The following is a 15,374-nucleotide window of genomic DNA, read 5'->3' as shown; positions in this document are numbered from 1 at the left end:
AAGGCTAAAAGGACATAAAACACAAGAAATAATTTTTTTTTATTAATTTCTAAAAAAATAAAAAATGTATAAGAAAAACAGTGAACTCTCATGCAGAATGCATGAGTACTGATATAAAAGGAAAATTTATCAATTAACATACCAGAATAGGTTCCAAGTGAACTTACCAGGAGGTCATCCATCTGCACGCTTGACTGCAGAGTTTATATGAGATCCGGTGTGTCAGATGAGTGTTACTCCACAAATCTCAGCTCACGAAGAGAAGAAAAGATGAGTATAAAGGATCTAAAAGTTTGGCTGTAATATCATGTCATGAAATGGCACAGAACCCGAGGCATGAAACATAAACTAAATATAATAAAGTTTTTGTGATAAGGATTGCAAATGAATACAAAAATGCATTATCACACTCTATTTAACAAGGGCAGAAAAAAATTACAAATTGGTTTAAAAACAATAAAGAATAAAATATATATCTTGATTTAATAAAATGAATAATAAATAACATATTTACACTTACACGTCATACACACACATCTCATGTTTACATTATACACACACACCCACCCATCACTCTCACTCATTCAAATGAGGCTTTTGTTTTGCCTCTTATATAAGGCTACATCCAATGGCTAGTTGGATCTCCTCCAACTAGCCGTTAGGCACAATCCTAACAGCTAGTTGCATTATTCCATAAATAACCCTAGGGTAAGCTTATTTACAAGTAACCTAATGCTTGCCTAATCACATTGGTATACCTCAAGTATACCTCATCTAATGTAGCATGTATAACATGAGCATACAAAAACTATATAAACAGAATTACTTCTAGCTATACCTCTAGTATACCTTGAATACAGCAGAAATACAAAATAAATGCATGAAAAATACTTATAAGTATACTTTAGTATACTTAGGTATATACAAAAAAATACAAGACAGTATCAATATTACACATTTCTTAACATGTGTCATAGTCATTTTGCTTCTTAAGATCTATTCACAACAAGGAAAGAATGGTGGGAACATGAAGGATACACATCTAAATGTGGAACTTGCAAGTTTATATATGCTCGTGCTCAGCTATGTTATAAATGGTTGCTATAACGTGTAGATCTTTCTGATCTATGTGTGCCATTGTGGTACGATTTAGTAACTTTCTTTTCCTAGGTAGTGTTGTGTGATATGTGCTGCCTGATCTTCCACTTGTATGGTATAACTGACTTTCTGAGGTAATATGTTCTGGTTCAAATATGATTTTTTGTAAAGGAGTGTCTTTCAAAATTTGCCTGTGATCTTTATTGGTTTTCCTGCTCTCCAGATAGGGTGTTTTTTATCGTCCTCTACATAACACATTTATTGTGAGCTGCAGTCTGAGTCAGATGTGCATTTACACTGGAAAGGTGCTGCAGAGCTGGTGCTTGCCTCCTGCACCCATTGGCTTGACGAATATGGTTCATTTCAGCAGTGTACTGATGATAAGGTCAAAATCCTTTTTCATTTCATTAAATTGGTTTTATTTGAGACAAATTTAAGAAGATCAATTTTTTGTTCATTGCAGGTGAATGAATTCAAGGATGTCATTGAAAGGATGTCAGGAGAGAGCCTGCGCTGTGTTGCCTTTGCTTTCAGATACTATGATGTAAAAGATATTCCAATTGGCACAGAGCAGCGGGAACAGTGGGTGATACCAGAAAATGAACTTGTTTTATTGGCAATTGTAGGAATTAAGGTAAAGCGAGAAATTTTATAGTGGTAACTATTTCTGAATTCATCCATTATTTTTTCTCAGTTCTCACTATATAACAGAAGTATCAATCATTGTGAAAAGATTATAGTGAGTGGTTAGCAAAAAAATATTGCCATTGTTGAAATGAATTTGTTAACATAGAATGTGGTTGCACTTGTGATGGTTATTTGATACCTATCCTATTGCTGAAGCTACTGTTTTCCCTTGATAGCATTTCATAAAGCATGTTTTGCCTAGGTGAACCTTGTCCAAAAATGAAGTTGGAAAAGGCTTGTGGACCATTCCAGTGTTTTGAGTGGCTTAAGACCTATTGTGATCTTTGTTTTAGTGCGGTGTGCACATATTGGAACCATAGTTGCTGGTATTCTGAAAATATTGTGGCATTAGCGGTATTTCAATGTCAGCTGATATTTTCGTGATAATTTTCAAAATATTGCCAGAAAATACAATATCGCAGTTTTTTCCTGAGATATTCTCAAGATTTTCGAAAAACTTCTATTTTTATATATATTGAGTATTTTTTTCTTTTGTGCTTATTTTAAATTTTAACAACTGTTCTAATTGTTTTTTATATTTTTGCAAGAAAAATGCTATAAAATGAATTATTTCTTTTTTTTATTGATTTTGTATTTTTTAAATGTTAAAATTTCTGATATTTTCCCAAGAAAAACAAGTTTTTGAAAAGAAAACCCCCAAGAAAAACCTTTGCCAAGATTGATATTGGTGAGTATGATCGGTGCATCCATCTCCACAACATAGATTCAGGATCTGTATGATTGAATGGGGACAGCTTCTCTATGAAATCAGCTTCTCATGCCGCTTCCCTTCTGAAGATGGCATGTGTTGCTTGGAAGTGAACTCTTTGGAAGCAACCTGTGATGTGATAATCAGAGTCAAAGGCAGGCACCAGAGGCCCTTTATTCCATGAAAGAAATTCAGAGGCAAAAGTCTCTTTGAAAGTATCTTGTTGCTATGGCTTTCTTAACACAGGTTCAATTGGCTTTAAGAAGATGTGCAATGTCTTCAGCTTGTTGGGCAAGCACATTGAAACTAAATTGGAGCCTCACCACGAAAATTATCATGATTTAGAAAGTGGAGTGGTTGTGAATGCAAATACATGCACACACACACAATGCATGCATGAGTTTCAGCCATTCTGCAAATTCACCTGAGTAAACCCTCTTCTAATATTCACTTGCCAACTCCCCACATCTTCCAAAAAATCGGCCGTCGTATAGAATTTAGATGTGGCCAGAACATATAGCCTTGAGAATGTCTATTTGTGGTGTGTTTTGATGATCTGTAGATCATCCCACAATTTGATAAGCTCACTTCTGCACAGCTTCATACCACATGTTTGAACACTTTCAAAACCTTAACCCACCCTTCTCAAATGCTTGAGGTTGTAATCCACTTACTATGAACCAACCAAACATTGATCATCTGTTTCACCTCAAATTTAGGCTTTGCCATGAAATTAGCTGGCATACTATGGTTGTTGGTAGCTATTTTAATGAGTGGGAAAAAGTTGCATTCCAAAATTTGAATCTCAATAGAATGAGTTCAAATTCTGGAGGTCAGAAATTTCATTTTGAATCCTATTTGCACTTGGGGCAATGATATATAGAAAACGATCGATTTTCAAATGCTGTAAGCTATGTCACAGGGATTCGGCTAGCAGGGTGCCGCACCCGCGTCAACGCGACTCGACGCGGGTGCGGGTGCGGCACCGGGTGCGGTCAACCCGATCCTGGGTGCGTTGACCGCACCCAGGATCATTAAGGTCCATTTTTCTTTTTTAAAAAAATTTGCCCAAATGGGCTTCGAATTTTTTTTAAAAAAAAATTATGCTGACAGTCTGTCAGCTGCCGACAACAGCTGTTCTGTCAGCTGCAGCAGCTGTCTGTCAGCTGCTGACAACTGCAAAATTTGAAAAAAAAACCCGCCTATTCCCCCTACCCCCTTTATACAACAAACACAACAACAACAACTACGCCTTCATCCCAAAACAATTGGGGTCAGCGATATGAACCAAAAAAGAAATTCATTTTGGGTCTTCCACATGAATCCTTTTCCTCCAATCATTTCTATCCAATGCCATGTCCTCGGTGAGGTTCAAAGCATTCATATCCTTTCGTATCATCTCCATCCAAGTCTTCCTAGGCTTACCCCGCGACCTCTTTTAACCTATGTCACATGGGTGCGGGTGCGGGTGCGACACGGGTGCGGCACAATTTTAAAATTTTTGGACACGGGGACTCGGCAAAAAAAAAAAAAAAATATATATATATATATATATATATATATATATATATATAATTTTATTTTATTTTTAAAATGCCACAGGTGTCTGTGCAGTCACAGACTGTGACTGTGCACAGGCACAGCACTGTGCACTGTGCACAGTCACAGACTGTGCACAGTGCACACTGCAAAGACTGTGCACTGTGCACAGTCTGTGATTGTGCACACTGCAAAGACTGCACAGTCACAGTGCCTTTTTTATATATTTTTTTTAAAAAAAAATATAAAAAATTAGTTTTTTAGAGACATTTTTGGACTCGGTCAAAGTTGACCGAGTCCAAAATGTGGACGGACTCGGCCTGGACTCGTTGACCGAGTCCGACTCGGCGTTGACCGAGTCCGGGCCGAGTCCGAAGCCGCACCCGAGTCCGCACCCGTGTCGGGGCGTGTCGACTCGGGTGCGGCACCTCCTTAGCCGAGTCCGTGTGACATAGCTTTTAACTAATATATTTTCACATTTCTCCAACCTTCTAACTGGAGCATCATTAGGCCTTCGCCGAATATGTCCAAACCACCGTAAACGATTCTCTCGCATCTTATTTTCAATGGGTGCAACACCTACCTTATTACGTATCTCCTCGTTCCGAATCTTATCTTTTATTGTATTTCCACACATCCATCTAAGCATCCGCATCTCAGCTACACTCATTTTTTGAATATGATGTCTCTTGGCAGCCCAACATTCCGTACCATATAGTAAAACGGGTCTAGTAGTCGTCCTATAAAACTTTCCCTTCAACTGCAATGGCATTCTATGACCGCACAGCACTCCAGTTGCACTTTTCCATTTCATCCACCCAACCTTTATCCTATGATTTACATCTCCATCAATTTCTCCATACTTTTAAATGATGGATCCTAAATATTTGAAATAATCATTCACCGGTATTTCTTGCTCACCAAGCTTCACTACACTCCCATCACTACTTGGTTGCTTACTAAATCGACATTCCATATATTCAGCCTTACTCTTACTCAACTTAAAACCTCTAGCTTCCAATGTCTGTCTCCATAATTCTAACTTAGCATTAACCCCAGCTCTAGACTCATCAAGGATCTGCTTTAAGCCCTTTCCTATTTGCGATAGTGATGGATGAGCTTACGACCCCTTTTATATATATATATATATTACATTTTTGCCCCTGCCACACCCCCGCACCCGAGTTTTTTGGAAGTGCCGAATCCCCGCACCCGCACCCGCACCCATGTGACATAGGCTGTAAGAAATGAAATGCCTCTATATTTTTTTAACACATGCGCAGGTGATGGAAAACAAATAATATCTTTCACATATCCACCCAGTTTGTCTACTTTTTTGGAAATGATACAAAAAAGGATGTTTTTTCGCACATCGGAAAAACTACCTGCGGAGGACCTGTCTAATGAATGGGTTTCAACCACTAAAAAACAAAGAGATAACTTAAGGAATAAATTCATAAATCGAATAGAAGCTATAGACAAAGGATCTAGCTTTTACTCTCTGCCCATGCATAATCATTCCCACTCATGGACTATATGAAATTTTAAGCTTCATATCTCTTCTTGCAACCTTGAAACAAAAAATGACAATAAATGGATAACTTCATATTTTCTTCCTCTTAACACTTGGCCATATGAATAACATTTTGTTTGCAGCCAAATAAACTCAACATGGTTCTTTCTTATGTCTGCTGCTGCTGAAATGGTCCTCAAGTATTTAACCTGAATGTGCTTTATTTTCTTGCAGGATCCTTGTCGTCCAGGTGTGAAAGAAGCAGTTAACCTTTGTCAAAATGCTGGAGTGAAGGTAAATTTTATGCTCTCTTTCTGTTGATTAACAGTATTTGACATTCAATGGTTAGGATTTGGTATGCAGCATTTGATATTTGGTATAGGATGGCTTGTCCATCTTTATCAATCTTGAACATTGGCATTGTTAGTGTTTTCTTGTGTTTGACCTTGTTGGTTGAAGTCTTAAGGTATTGAAAGCTAGTGATCATGACCTTATTCAACTAGGAGACTATGGTTGTCCTGGTTATGAGAAAGTGAATCTTGCCTGTTTAAATCCCCCGTATTCTTGTAAGAGCTTGGATAGTGTGTACTATCCCCTGGAGCTTGGTAACCCAAGACTATCATGCCGTAGTGTCCCTAGTGCAGGTTCTTTGTTTGTGGGAAAAGTAAAATGTAGCAAGTGATACTTTTTTAAAGAACTCTGATTTTATGAAATATGAAATTGTTAGTTTATTTGTATCCTTCACCAAGACTATCTTGGCTGAGTCCTTAGCGCAGGTTCTTTGTTTCTGTGAAAAATAAAATTGTAGCAAGTGATATCTTTTGATATTTTTTTAAAGAACTTTAATTTCATGAAATATAAAATGTAGCAAGTGGGCGAGCATAAGTTTCTGAAGTGTTTTCTGGTATAAATTCTAGCCTCTAGGAAAAACTGATTGTAAAGAGACTTAATAGCAGCTCGATATCCATGATCATTTGTAGAGAGATTAATGTAGCCTGTGTACTAGTATTTGTGCTACCCTTCTTCTCTTGTACATATTATTATTATAGAGGGGTATTCTTGTACTTAGCCATAAGGTTTTGTAGTCAACCATTTTTGTCTTTTTGTGAGCAAAGGGAGTTTAACTCAGAGTTACCAGTCAAGGAAGTGGGAGCGGGAAGCGGGGCACTTTCAAAAATTTAGGAAGCGTGGGACCACTTAGAAGAAAATTACGAACCGTCTCGGAAGCGACCTAGGAAGCGAACCGGAAGCGAGGAGGAAGCAAAAAAAATGAAAAATGGGGAAGCATGGGGGAAGCCAGGAGGAAGCATGGGGAAGCGTGTTTACCAAAAAAGGGAATCACGCTTCCCAAAAAAGGGGGACGCTTCCCCACGGGTTTCGGAAGCGCGACGTTTCGCGCTTCTGAAGCGCGAGTGTAACCATTTTACTTTCTTTCTAGTGAAACTTGTAGAGTTCTCTCTTTCTGCTTCTTTTATTCATTTTCATGGTGCATCTGAATACAAATATGGTATCAGAGCCATATTAGCATAGGAGAAAGGAGATCTGATCGTTGTAGGGTGAAGATCGAGGGTTCATTCTTGTCTTGGGTCATGCTAGCTGACATCATCCTTACTGGAACTACTGGTTCTGAAGGTTCGACTTTCTGATATCTGACTTGGGGATTCACTGAAGTTTGATTTAAAAGATTTATTAACCAAATTTCATTGAAATAGGTGTTTTGGATTTTCTAGGATTTTTCTTCTGTTTTAGGGATATCATGGATTTCTATGGCCTGAGTTTAGGAATCTCATTTCTGAACTATTAGAATGCTTTTATTGAGTGAGATTGCATCACATTTAAGTCTAGAACACTTTGATAGTGTTCTCTTGGCCAGATTTGCTGCAGTTTTGAAGCTTTGATGTGGTTTTGACAAGGATACAACACACGTAGATTTCACATATTTTGGGAATCGGATGTTGATAGTTGAAGTTCTGTGCTGTGCTATTCGGAGTGTCAATATATCTGTTTTGGCATTTGGTCTACACGTTTGATAGGGTTTATGTTGATGTTTGTTGAGTATTGAGGGTCGGCAGTTTGTTATTATCTTTTCCTTTGGAGTCGTGTTCCCTATTACTCTTGTTCTTATGCTACTGGTTGGTCTGCAGCATATTTCTTGTGCTATTTGTGGTTTTGTGCAGCATTTTAATATTGTAGTTGGGGGTTTGGTATGAAAATTGAGAAAAGCGAGCCTATTCAACTATTTTTAGTGAAGTTGGATGAGACCAACTACGCATATTGGTTAGATTTTATGATAGTTGTGATTGATGGTAGGAGATTGAGAGGACACCTAGGTGGAACAAGTATGAAGCTCAAGGTTGGAGACCCAAACCATGACACCTTAATGGAGTGGAAGATGAATAATGTAAAAGGTGAAATCTTGGATTCTTGGATCGGTGGGACAAAGAATTGCCATGATTTTTTTTTTAGAATCTAAGGATGCAAGATTTTAGGCTCACCAGTAACAATTCATGCAAGATTTGAGGGCGATTAAGCAAGAGAACAAGTCCACTCAAGACTTTTACTCAGAAATGCAACATGTATGAAATTCTCTTGGTTTGATAGATAACAACCAGAAGCGTGAGAAGTGCAAGGATTGCAAGACATGTATGAACATGGTAAATCAATTTGAGGAGGTTGTGAAAGTTTATAGCAAGGTTGTTAAAGGCGTGCTTTGAGGCATAAAAAGCGCGCATCAAAGATAGGTGAAACACATTATGCCTTAACGCACACCAAAACAATGTTGCGATGTGTGAAGCGTGCACCTCATGTGCCTCAAGGCGCACCTCACAGATGCGGCACACACCTGTTATATGATCTGGTCAAATAGGGTCAAAGGCCCTATTGGACCATTTTAATGTTATTAAAAAAGATGTTTTCATAAAAAACGAGAAGGGGAGCCATTGATTGACTTCTCTTCTTTCCTTCTCTCCTCATCCACCTCCCTGCTTCCAGCGACCGACCCACAATTTCAACAGAGATTCCTGTAACGACCCTAACTCGTATCCATGAAAAAGTGACAATTTTTTTTTAAAACAAGTGTGAAAACATTTTCAGAAACCCAGGGCCCTTACAGTTAAACACAACCACCACCACAAGGGATCTTATACTCTTCTTTCAAACCAAACCAAACCATACTTTATTTAATTACAGTGCATGGAGTCTGAGACATAAGTAAATAAAATATAAATAAAAAAAAAGAAAAGTCACACTATCCAAAAGAAGCTGTCAAGAAATCGTGTAGTCCCCTCATAGCTTCTCTTAAAAGCAAGTCGCCTCACTAGGCATCTAAGACTGTGAAAAACACAAAAGTAGGGTGTCTGAATCCAAAGAATCCTGTATATAAATCCCTCTAATGAAACAAATATGTAAAAAAAACATATATAAGATTCATGCAATATTTTAGAGGGATGCAATTATAACAATTTCATAACTCAATTAATTATTTATACAATAGGACACAATTATTCAGCATGGGGGAACAATTTAATAAACAACAAGGACTACAATTTAAGCAATAAGGACATTTAACATGCATTAGGGAACAAACATCATGCATTCACCAATATATCACAATTAAGGAAAACAAGTAAAGATGCATGGTCTAATGCATAGTAGGAATATGCATGATTTCAGTGCAATACATGAATAAATTATTATATTTTATCAGAGTTTTTTTTTTGTAAAAATATCTACAACAAGATACTATAATCAAGCAACATTACTTATTTTATTTCATTATCAAATAAATAATGACATCACAGTTTCAATGACATGAACCAATAAATCAAATGAAAATCAAATTATCCTAGGAACAGTAAATCAAATCTCGATCGAAGCTTAATCCCGCAGCCGCTCATAAACTTTATTCTTCGCCTGAAAAATGGTAAATTTATATGAATTAGACTACAATTGTCTAAGTAGGAAATACTGTAATTTTTCTTGCGGGTATATCATGTGTCAAGTATGTGATGTAGGTGCCGTGTGTGATTTTCAGCATATACAAGAACGAGTAAAGAATCTATATTATGACAACAACGATTTATGAAAACTAACTAACATATAACATCATTAGCAGAATTTAAACATCTCATAACCATAGATTCCATTGCATTCTAAAAGTAAATGCCCGCATGTCAAAAGTAACTGTTAATGTGTACAATTGTAAGTCTGTCACTACCTACTCAGATGTGATACCTAAGGTGATCTAATTCAAATGTTTATATTTAATTATCCTGCGTGCACACACAGGCCAAGGCAACCGTAACAGAAAAGAACATTCAGGGGTTTAGCCCCTTAGTGAACAAATCGGCCACGTGATCTTCTGTTCGAACATAATGAGCTCAATCTCTTTTTCTTCAATTTTCTGCTTGATAAAATGTTGGTCAATCTCAATGTGCTTGGTCTTGCTCTGATGATTAGGATTAAGAGATATCTGAATAGAACTTTGGTTGTCATAAAGGAGAAGACAACTGGCGAAATGACTCTCTAACAAGACAAAATGACCATTATAGAGTATTTCGCCGAATTGTCTTCCATTTGGGATGAGGTTGCTATGCTCGAACCTAAGTGAAGTGGAGAAGCCATTGAGCTTCGCCACAAACAATTAGAAGAAGACAAATTCTTTAACTTTTTTAATAGACTTAGGCTCAAATTTGAACAAATAAGGTTTTCTCTCTTATCGGCCTTTACTTCTCCTCTTGAAGATATTCTTACCAAATTAAGTGGAGAGGAGACTCGTTTGGGAATAAGTAAATCAAACCCAAGTGTTCTTGCCATACCTTCAAAAAAAGATGAAAATGAAGGTGCTTATGCCGTCTCTAGACCTATAAGCAATTTAAAGTCATATAAGCCTCTTTATTTCAACAAAGATCAAATTCAAAGAGGAGGACAAAGTAAAAGATGAAATCGGCGAAGGGAGTATAAAGAAATCATTTGTCACTTTTGTAAAGAACCGGGACACATTAAGCCGGTTTGTCCTAAGTTGAAGAAGAAGGTAGCTATGTTACTACATTTCAACCACAAAGAGAAGAGAGTCCATCTACTTTCAATAATGGGGCATTGTCCTTAAATCAAATCGTGGAGGCTCTTCAACCCTTCCTCAAAGGATCTATCTCTGGTGCCGCTATGCCTTCTCCTCCCGGTATGGCTCTTAGATTCGGGTGCCTCTTTCCATATGACTCCAATTTTTTGTGCACTTTCCGAATATTCAAAAAATGTTTTTTCATCATTTGTTTCAACCGCTTACGGTGCTTCTCTTGAAATCAAAGGAGTTGGATATTTTAAAAAACAAGATTTCTTTATTCAAAAAGTTAGATTTATACCACAATTGAATTTAAACTTGCTTTCGGTTTCTCAACTCTCGGACCATGGATGTGATGTTAAGTTCTCATCAAATAAATGTTGGGTACAGGATCGTCGGTCCAAGAAGTTGATTGGGAAGGCTCTAGAAAATATTTCTATTATATGGAGTTTCTACAAATTCTAAAACATTCTTTTTGCATTATTGCCCAACATAAAGATATAAATGTTTGGCATAAAAGACTTGGACATCTCAATGTCGTCAAGCTTTCTTATTTGCATTTTGTTAAGGATCTTTGTAAAAGTAATTTCAATTATAATGATTGCATTCTTGAAAAAATGAGAAGCTTGCCTTTTAAACAAAAATCTATGTTTACAAACAAACCTTTTGAACTTGTGCACTCGGATGTATGGGGACTGACACCCGTGGTATCTAATGGAGGATTTGCTTACTATATTATTTTTGTTGATGATTATTCAATATTTTGTTGGATATACTTCCTTAAACATAAGCATGAAGTCTTTGCATCGTTTAAGACATATTATATGATGTTCAAAAATCAATTTAATGGTAATTTAAAAACCTTTAGAACCGATTCCGGAGGAGAGTATCTTTCAAATGATTTTAAAAACTATCTTGAAAACCATGGAATAGTTCATCAAATATCTTGTCCAAAAACACCACAACAAAGCGGTTTAGCCAAAAGAAAACATATTCATATTATTGAAACAACTAGAACTTTACTCATTTCTCAAAACATTCCAAAAAGTTTTTGGGCAGAGGCAGCTCTTACATTCGTTTATCCTATAAATCGCCTTCCTTCAAAAAATCTAAACAAAACTTTACCTTTTGAAATTTTATACCAAAAGTAACCCGACTACAATAGGTTAAGAATTTTTTGATGTAAATGTTTTGTCCTTACTGACAAAAATGAGAAACTCTCACCAAAAGTCATTCCTTGTATTTTTTTTGATATTCCGAAACTCAAAAAGGATTTAGATGCTATGATATTAAGAACGACAAACTGTATGTTTCTAGGAATGTGACTTTCTTAAAAAACGTTAGTGGTTTTGAGAAGGATGAATCCCATAAAGAGAATATGGATTACTCTTTCTTGTTTGAGTTACTATCTAGAGATGATGATATTTCTAGTGATGATGAATTCAATGAGTTTAGTGAAAAAGAAAATATAGATGAAGACAACCATCCTTCTTATTGACCTACTGATCCTCCCATAGACGAAAGAACATCTAGTGAGCCTATTACTTATATTCATAGAGATAAAAATAACTTTAAAAGTGCAATTGAAAAATACAGTGAATCTAGTGAATCTCTTTCTTTAAATAACTCTCGTAGAACCAAGAGAATTAGAAGAAATCCTTCTAGATTTATCTCCTTTGAATCCTTCTCGCCTAAATATCGAGCATGTCTTAGTGCTATTCATTCTTATATAGAACCTAATTTTTTTGAAGAAGCTAATAAAATGATAGAGTTGAGGGAGGCAATGGATAATGAACTTAGAGCCTTTAGGAAAGCCAAAACTTGGGAATTCCTAGATTTGCCGAAAGGAAAGAAAACCATAGGATGTAGGTGGGTTTTCAAAGTTAAAACCAAAAGTAATGGGTCTCTTGAGAGATATAAAGCCTGTCTTGTTGCGAATGGGTATAGTCAAGAATATGGTATTGATTATGATGAAACCTTTGCCTCGGTTGCACAAATAGTTACTGTTAGGTGCCTAATCACAATTGCATCTATTAAAAAATGAAACATATATTAAATAGATGTTAAAAATGCATTTTTAAATGAAGATTTACATGAAGTTTATATGGATGCTCTTCCGGGTATGAATGTGCCTAAAGGTAAGGTTCTTCGTTTTCAAAAAGCTCTCTATGGATTGAAGCAAGCCTCTAAGGCTTGGTATGATCGATTTATCAGTGTAATGGTAGAAAATGGTTTTGTCTCATTTTACACTGACACTGCTCTATTTGTCAAGAACTCTGATGCAGGTATTATAATTTTGTTGTTATATGTTGATGATATGTTAATAAGAGGGGATGATGCAATAGGGATAAAAAGTATTACATCTACTCTAACCGAAAAATTTGAAATGTCAGACTTAGGATTTCTGACATTTTTTTTGGGCATTGAAGTTGCCTATTCTCACAGGGGGTATTTTTTGTCTCAAACTAAACTTACTTGTGAGATCATTGACAGGTCAGGCATTTCAGATGACAAAACTTGTGATACTTTTGAAGTAGTAGGAACAAAAATGAAGATTGATGATGGGATTCCTCTAGAAAATCCTACTCCTTACAAGCAACTTGTTGGTTCATTAATGTATCTTAGTATTACCAGGCCAGATATCTCCCATGCAGTACATGTCGCAAGTCAATTTCAACATGCACCTACAGCAGTTCATATGAGTGCTGTGCTTAGAATCATCAAATATGTGAAGGGATCCATAAATAAAAGAGTATTTCTATCATCGTCTTCTGAGTTAAAATTAATTGCTTACACTGATTCTGATTGGGAAGGTGACCCAAATAACCGTCACTCCACCACTAGTTTTTGTGCTTTTTTAGGAGAATCTTTGGTTTCGTGGAGATGCAAGAAACAACAGACAGTGTTGTTATTTTCCACAGAGGCTGAGTATCGAGTCATGACAACCATCACCATGAAAATTATTTGGATTTGGCAGTTATTGAAAGATGTGGGGGTTGGTGTTCAGGGGCCTACAAAGCTATGCTGCGACAACAAGAGTGCTATATATATTGTAAAGAATCATATTTTTCATGAGCGCACGAAGCATATCGAGATGGATTGTCACTATGTTAGAGCAGAATATCTAAAGAATGTCATTGATCTGCCTCACGTGACATCAGAATATCAACTAACTGATTTTTTCACTAAGGCGTTGTGTTCACCGCGCTTCCATTTTCTCCTTGGCAAACTTTCGGTCATTGCACTGTAAGCTTGAGGGGGGGGGTTAAAGTATATATATATATATATATATATATATATGTAGAAAGATGCACCGAACCCTAGGTAGAGAGAGAGAGAGAGAGAGACGACTGGACAGGAAGAGAAAACTCATTAACTTTGTTATTAGGGCTTCTCTCTATGTTAAATAGTGAGAGGCTAAAAAGAATAATTACATCAAAGCCCATTATGAAAACAAAATTTCAAATAGCCTATAATATAAAAAGACTTAACTTAAAACCACCTATTCTCAACACTCACCCTCAAGCTGGAGCATAGATTTCAATCATGCTCAGCTTGTCACAACATTTTGAGAAATTTGGTCTAGCAAGAGGTTTTGTATGTAATGAAATGGTGGTCTTCAACAAATGCACGAATAACTCACAAACAAGTGTCTATTGGAGACACTACAAGCATGACCCTTGAAAGGGTATAAAAGGAAGAACACTTGAAAAATAAATAATACTTTATTCATGAACAAAATGCTTAAGAAGCATAGTAGTTTACATTGAAGGGGTTCACCCCTATATATACAAAAAAGTGGAAGAGAGAGGAGAGCTCATTTTGAGCTCTCCAAAAGAGACGTTGGAAGACCAACGTCTCTTAATATAGCTGTTGGACTACAGTCTAACAACATTTATTATTATAGTTGTTGGACTATAGTCCAACAACATTTATTATAGCTGTTGGACTACAGTCCAACAGCTATTTACACCGTCAAGTTCCAACAGGAACTTGACTGGATCAAATATCTAGTTTCTATTGAACTAGATGCTAAGAAAAAGAAAATAATAAAAGAAAATATAATAATATTAAATAATATATATATATATATATATATATATATTACAATTTACATTTTAACACTCCCCCCTCAAACTTACGGTACAATGAGCGAAAGTTTGTCTAAGAGGAAGTGAAATCTGGGAGCAGCGAGAGGCTTGGTGAAGAAGTCTGCTAATTGATATTTTGATGTAACATATGACAGATCAATGGTTCCATGTAAGTATTCTTCTCTGACATAGTGACAGTCCATCTCAATGTGTTTAGTACGCTCATGGAATGTCCGGTTGCTTGCAATGTAGATCGCACTTTTGTTGTCACAGCACATCTTTGAAGCTTACGTTGCTTTAGCTCCCATATCCGCTAGCAATCGTCTGAGCCAAACAACCTCCATAGTGGTGGTTGCCATGGCTCTGTATTCAGCTTCGGTGGAGGAAAGAGAGACTTTCTGCTACTTCTTGCACCTCCACGAAATTAAGGTTTCACCTAGGAACACACAAAAACCAGTAGTTGCGTGTCTATTATTGGGGTCACCTCCCCAGTCAGCATCAGTATATGCAATTAATTTAATGAAGATGGAGCAGACAAGAAGAGTCCTCGTGAAAGAAAGGATTTTAAGTATCTAATAATATGCAAAATTGCTTCCATGTGCACGGAGGTGGGGGCATGCTGAAACTGACTGGCTGTATGAACCGCATGAGTTATATATAGCCTAGTAATGGAAAGAT

The 15,374-nt window shown here is 36.6% G+C and overlaps 1 protein-coding gene across 2 annotated transcripts in view; it reads left to right on the top strand.

Moving 5' to 3' along the window:
- LOC149851219 (calcium-transporting ATPase 5, plasma membrane-type-like) overlaps positions 1-15,374 on the top strand; it is a 217,144-nt gene that overhangs the window by 179,070 nt on the left and 22,700 nt on the right. For both annotated transcript variants that reach the window (XR_016430781.1, XM_089999263.1), the window contains exons 21-23: positions 1,373-1,483; positions 1,562-1,732; positions 5,781-5,840. Coding sequence is in view for 1 of the 2 variants with exons in the window: in XM_089999263.1 (XP_089855389.1) it covers positions 1,373-1,483; positions 1,562-1,732; positions 5,781-5,840 (342 nt within the window). In the remaining variant the exon portion in view is untranslated. The remainder of the gene's footprint in view (positions 1-1,372; positions 1,484-1,561; positions 1,733-5,780; positions 5,841-15,374) is intronic.

The sequence above is a fragment of the Nuphar pumila genome, chromosome 1 (assembly GCF_984573655.1).
Source record: "Nuphar pumila chromosome 1, dmNupPumi1.hap1.1, whole genome shotgun sequence".
Taxonomy (NCBI): Eukaryota; Viridiplantae; Streptophyta; class Magnoliopsida; order Nymphaeales; family Nymphaeaceae; genus Nuphar; species Nuphar pumila.
The sequence above is the reverse complement of the archived record's forward strand: the minus strand, read 5'-3'. Positions and strand labels throughout refer to the sequence as shown.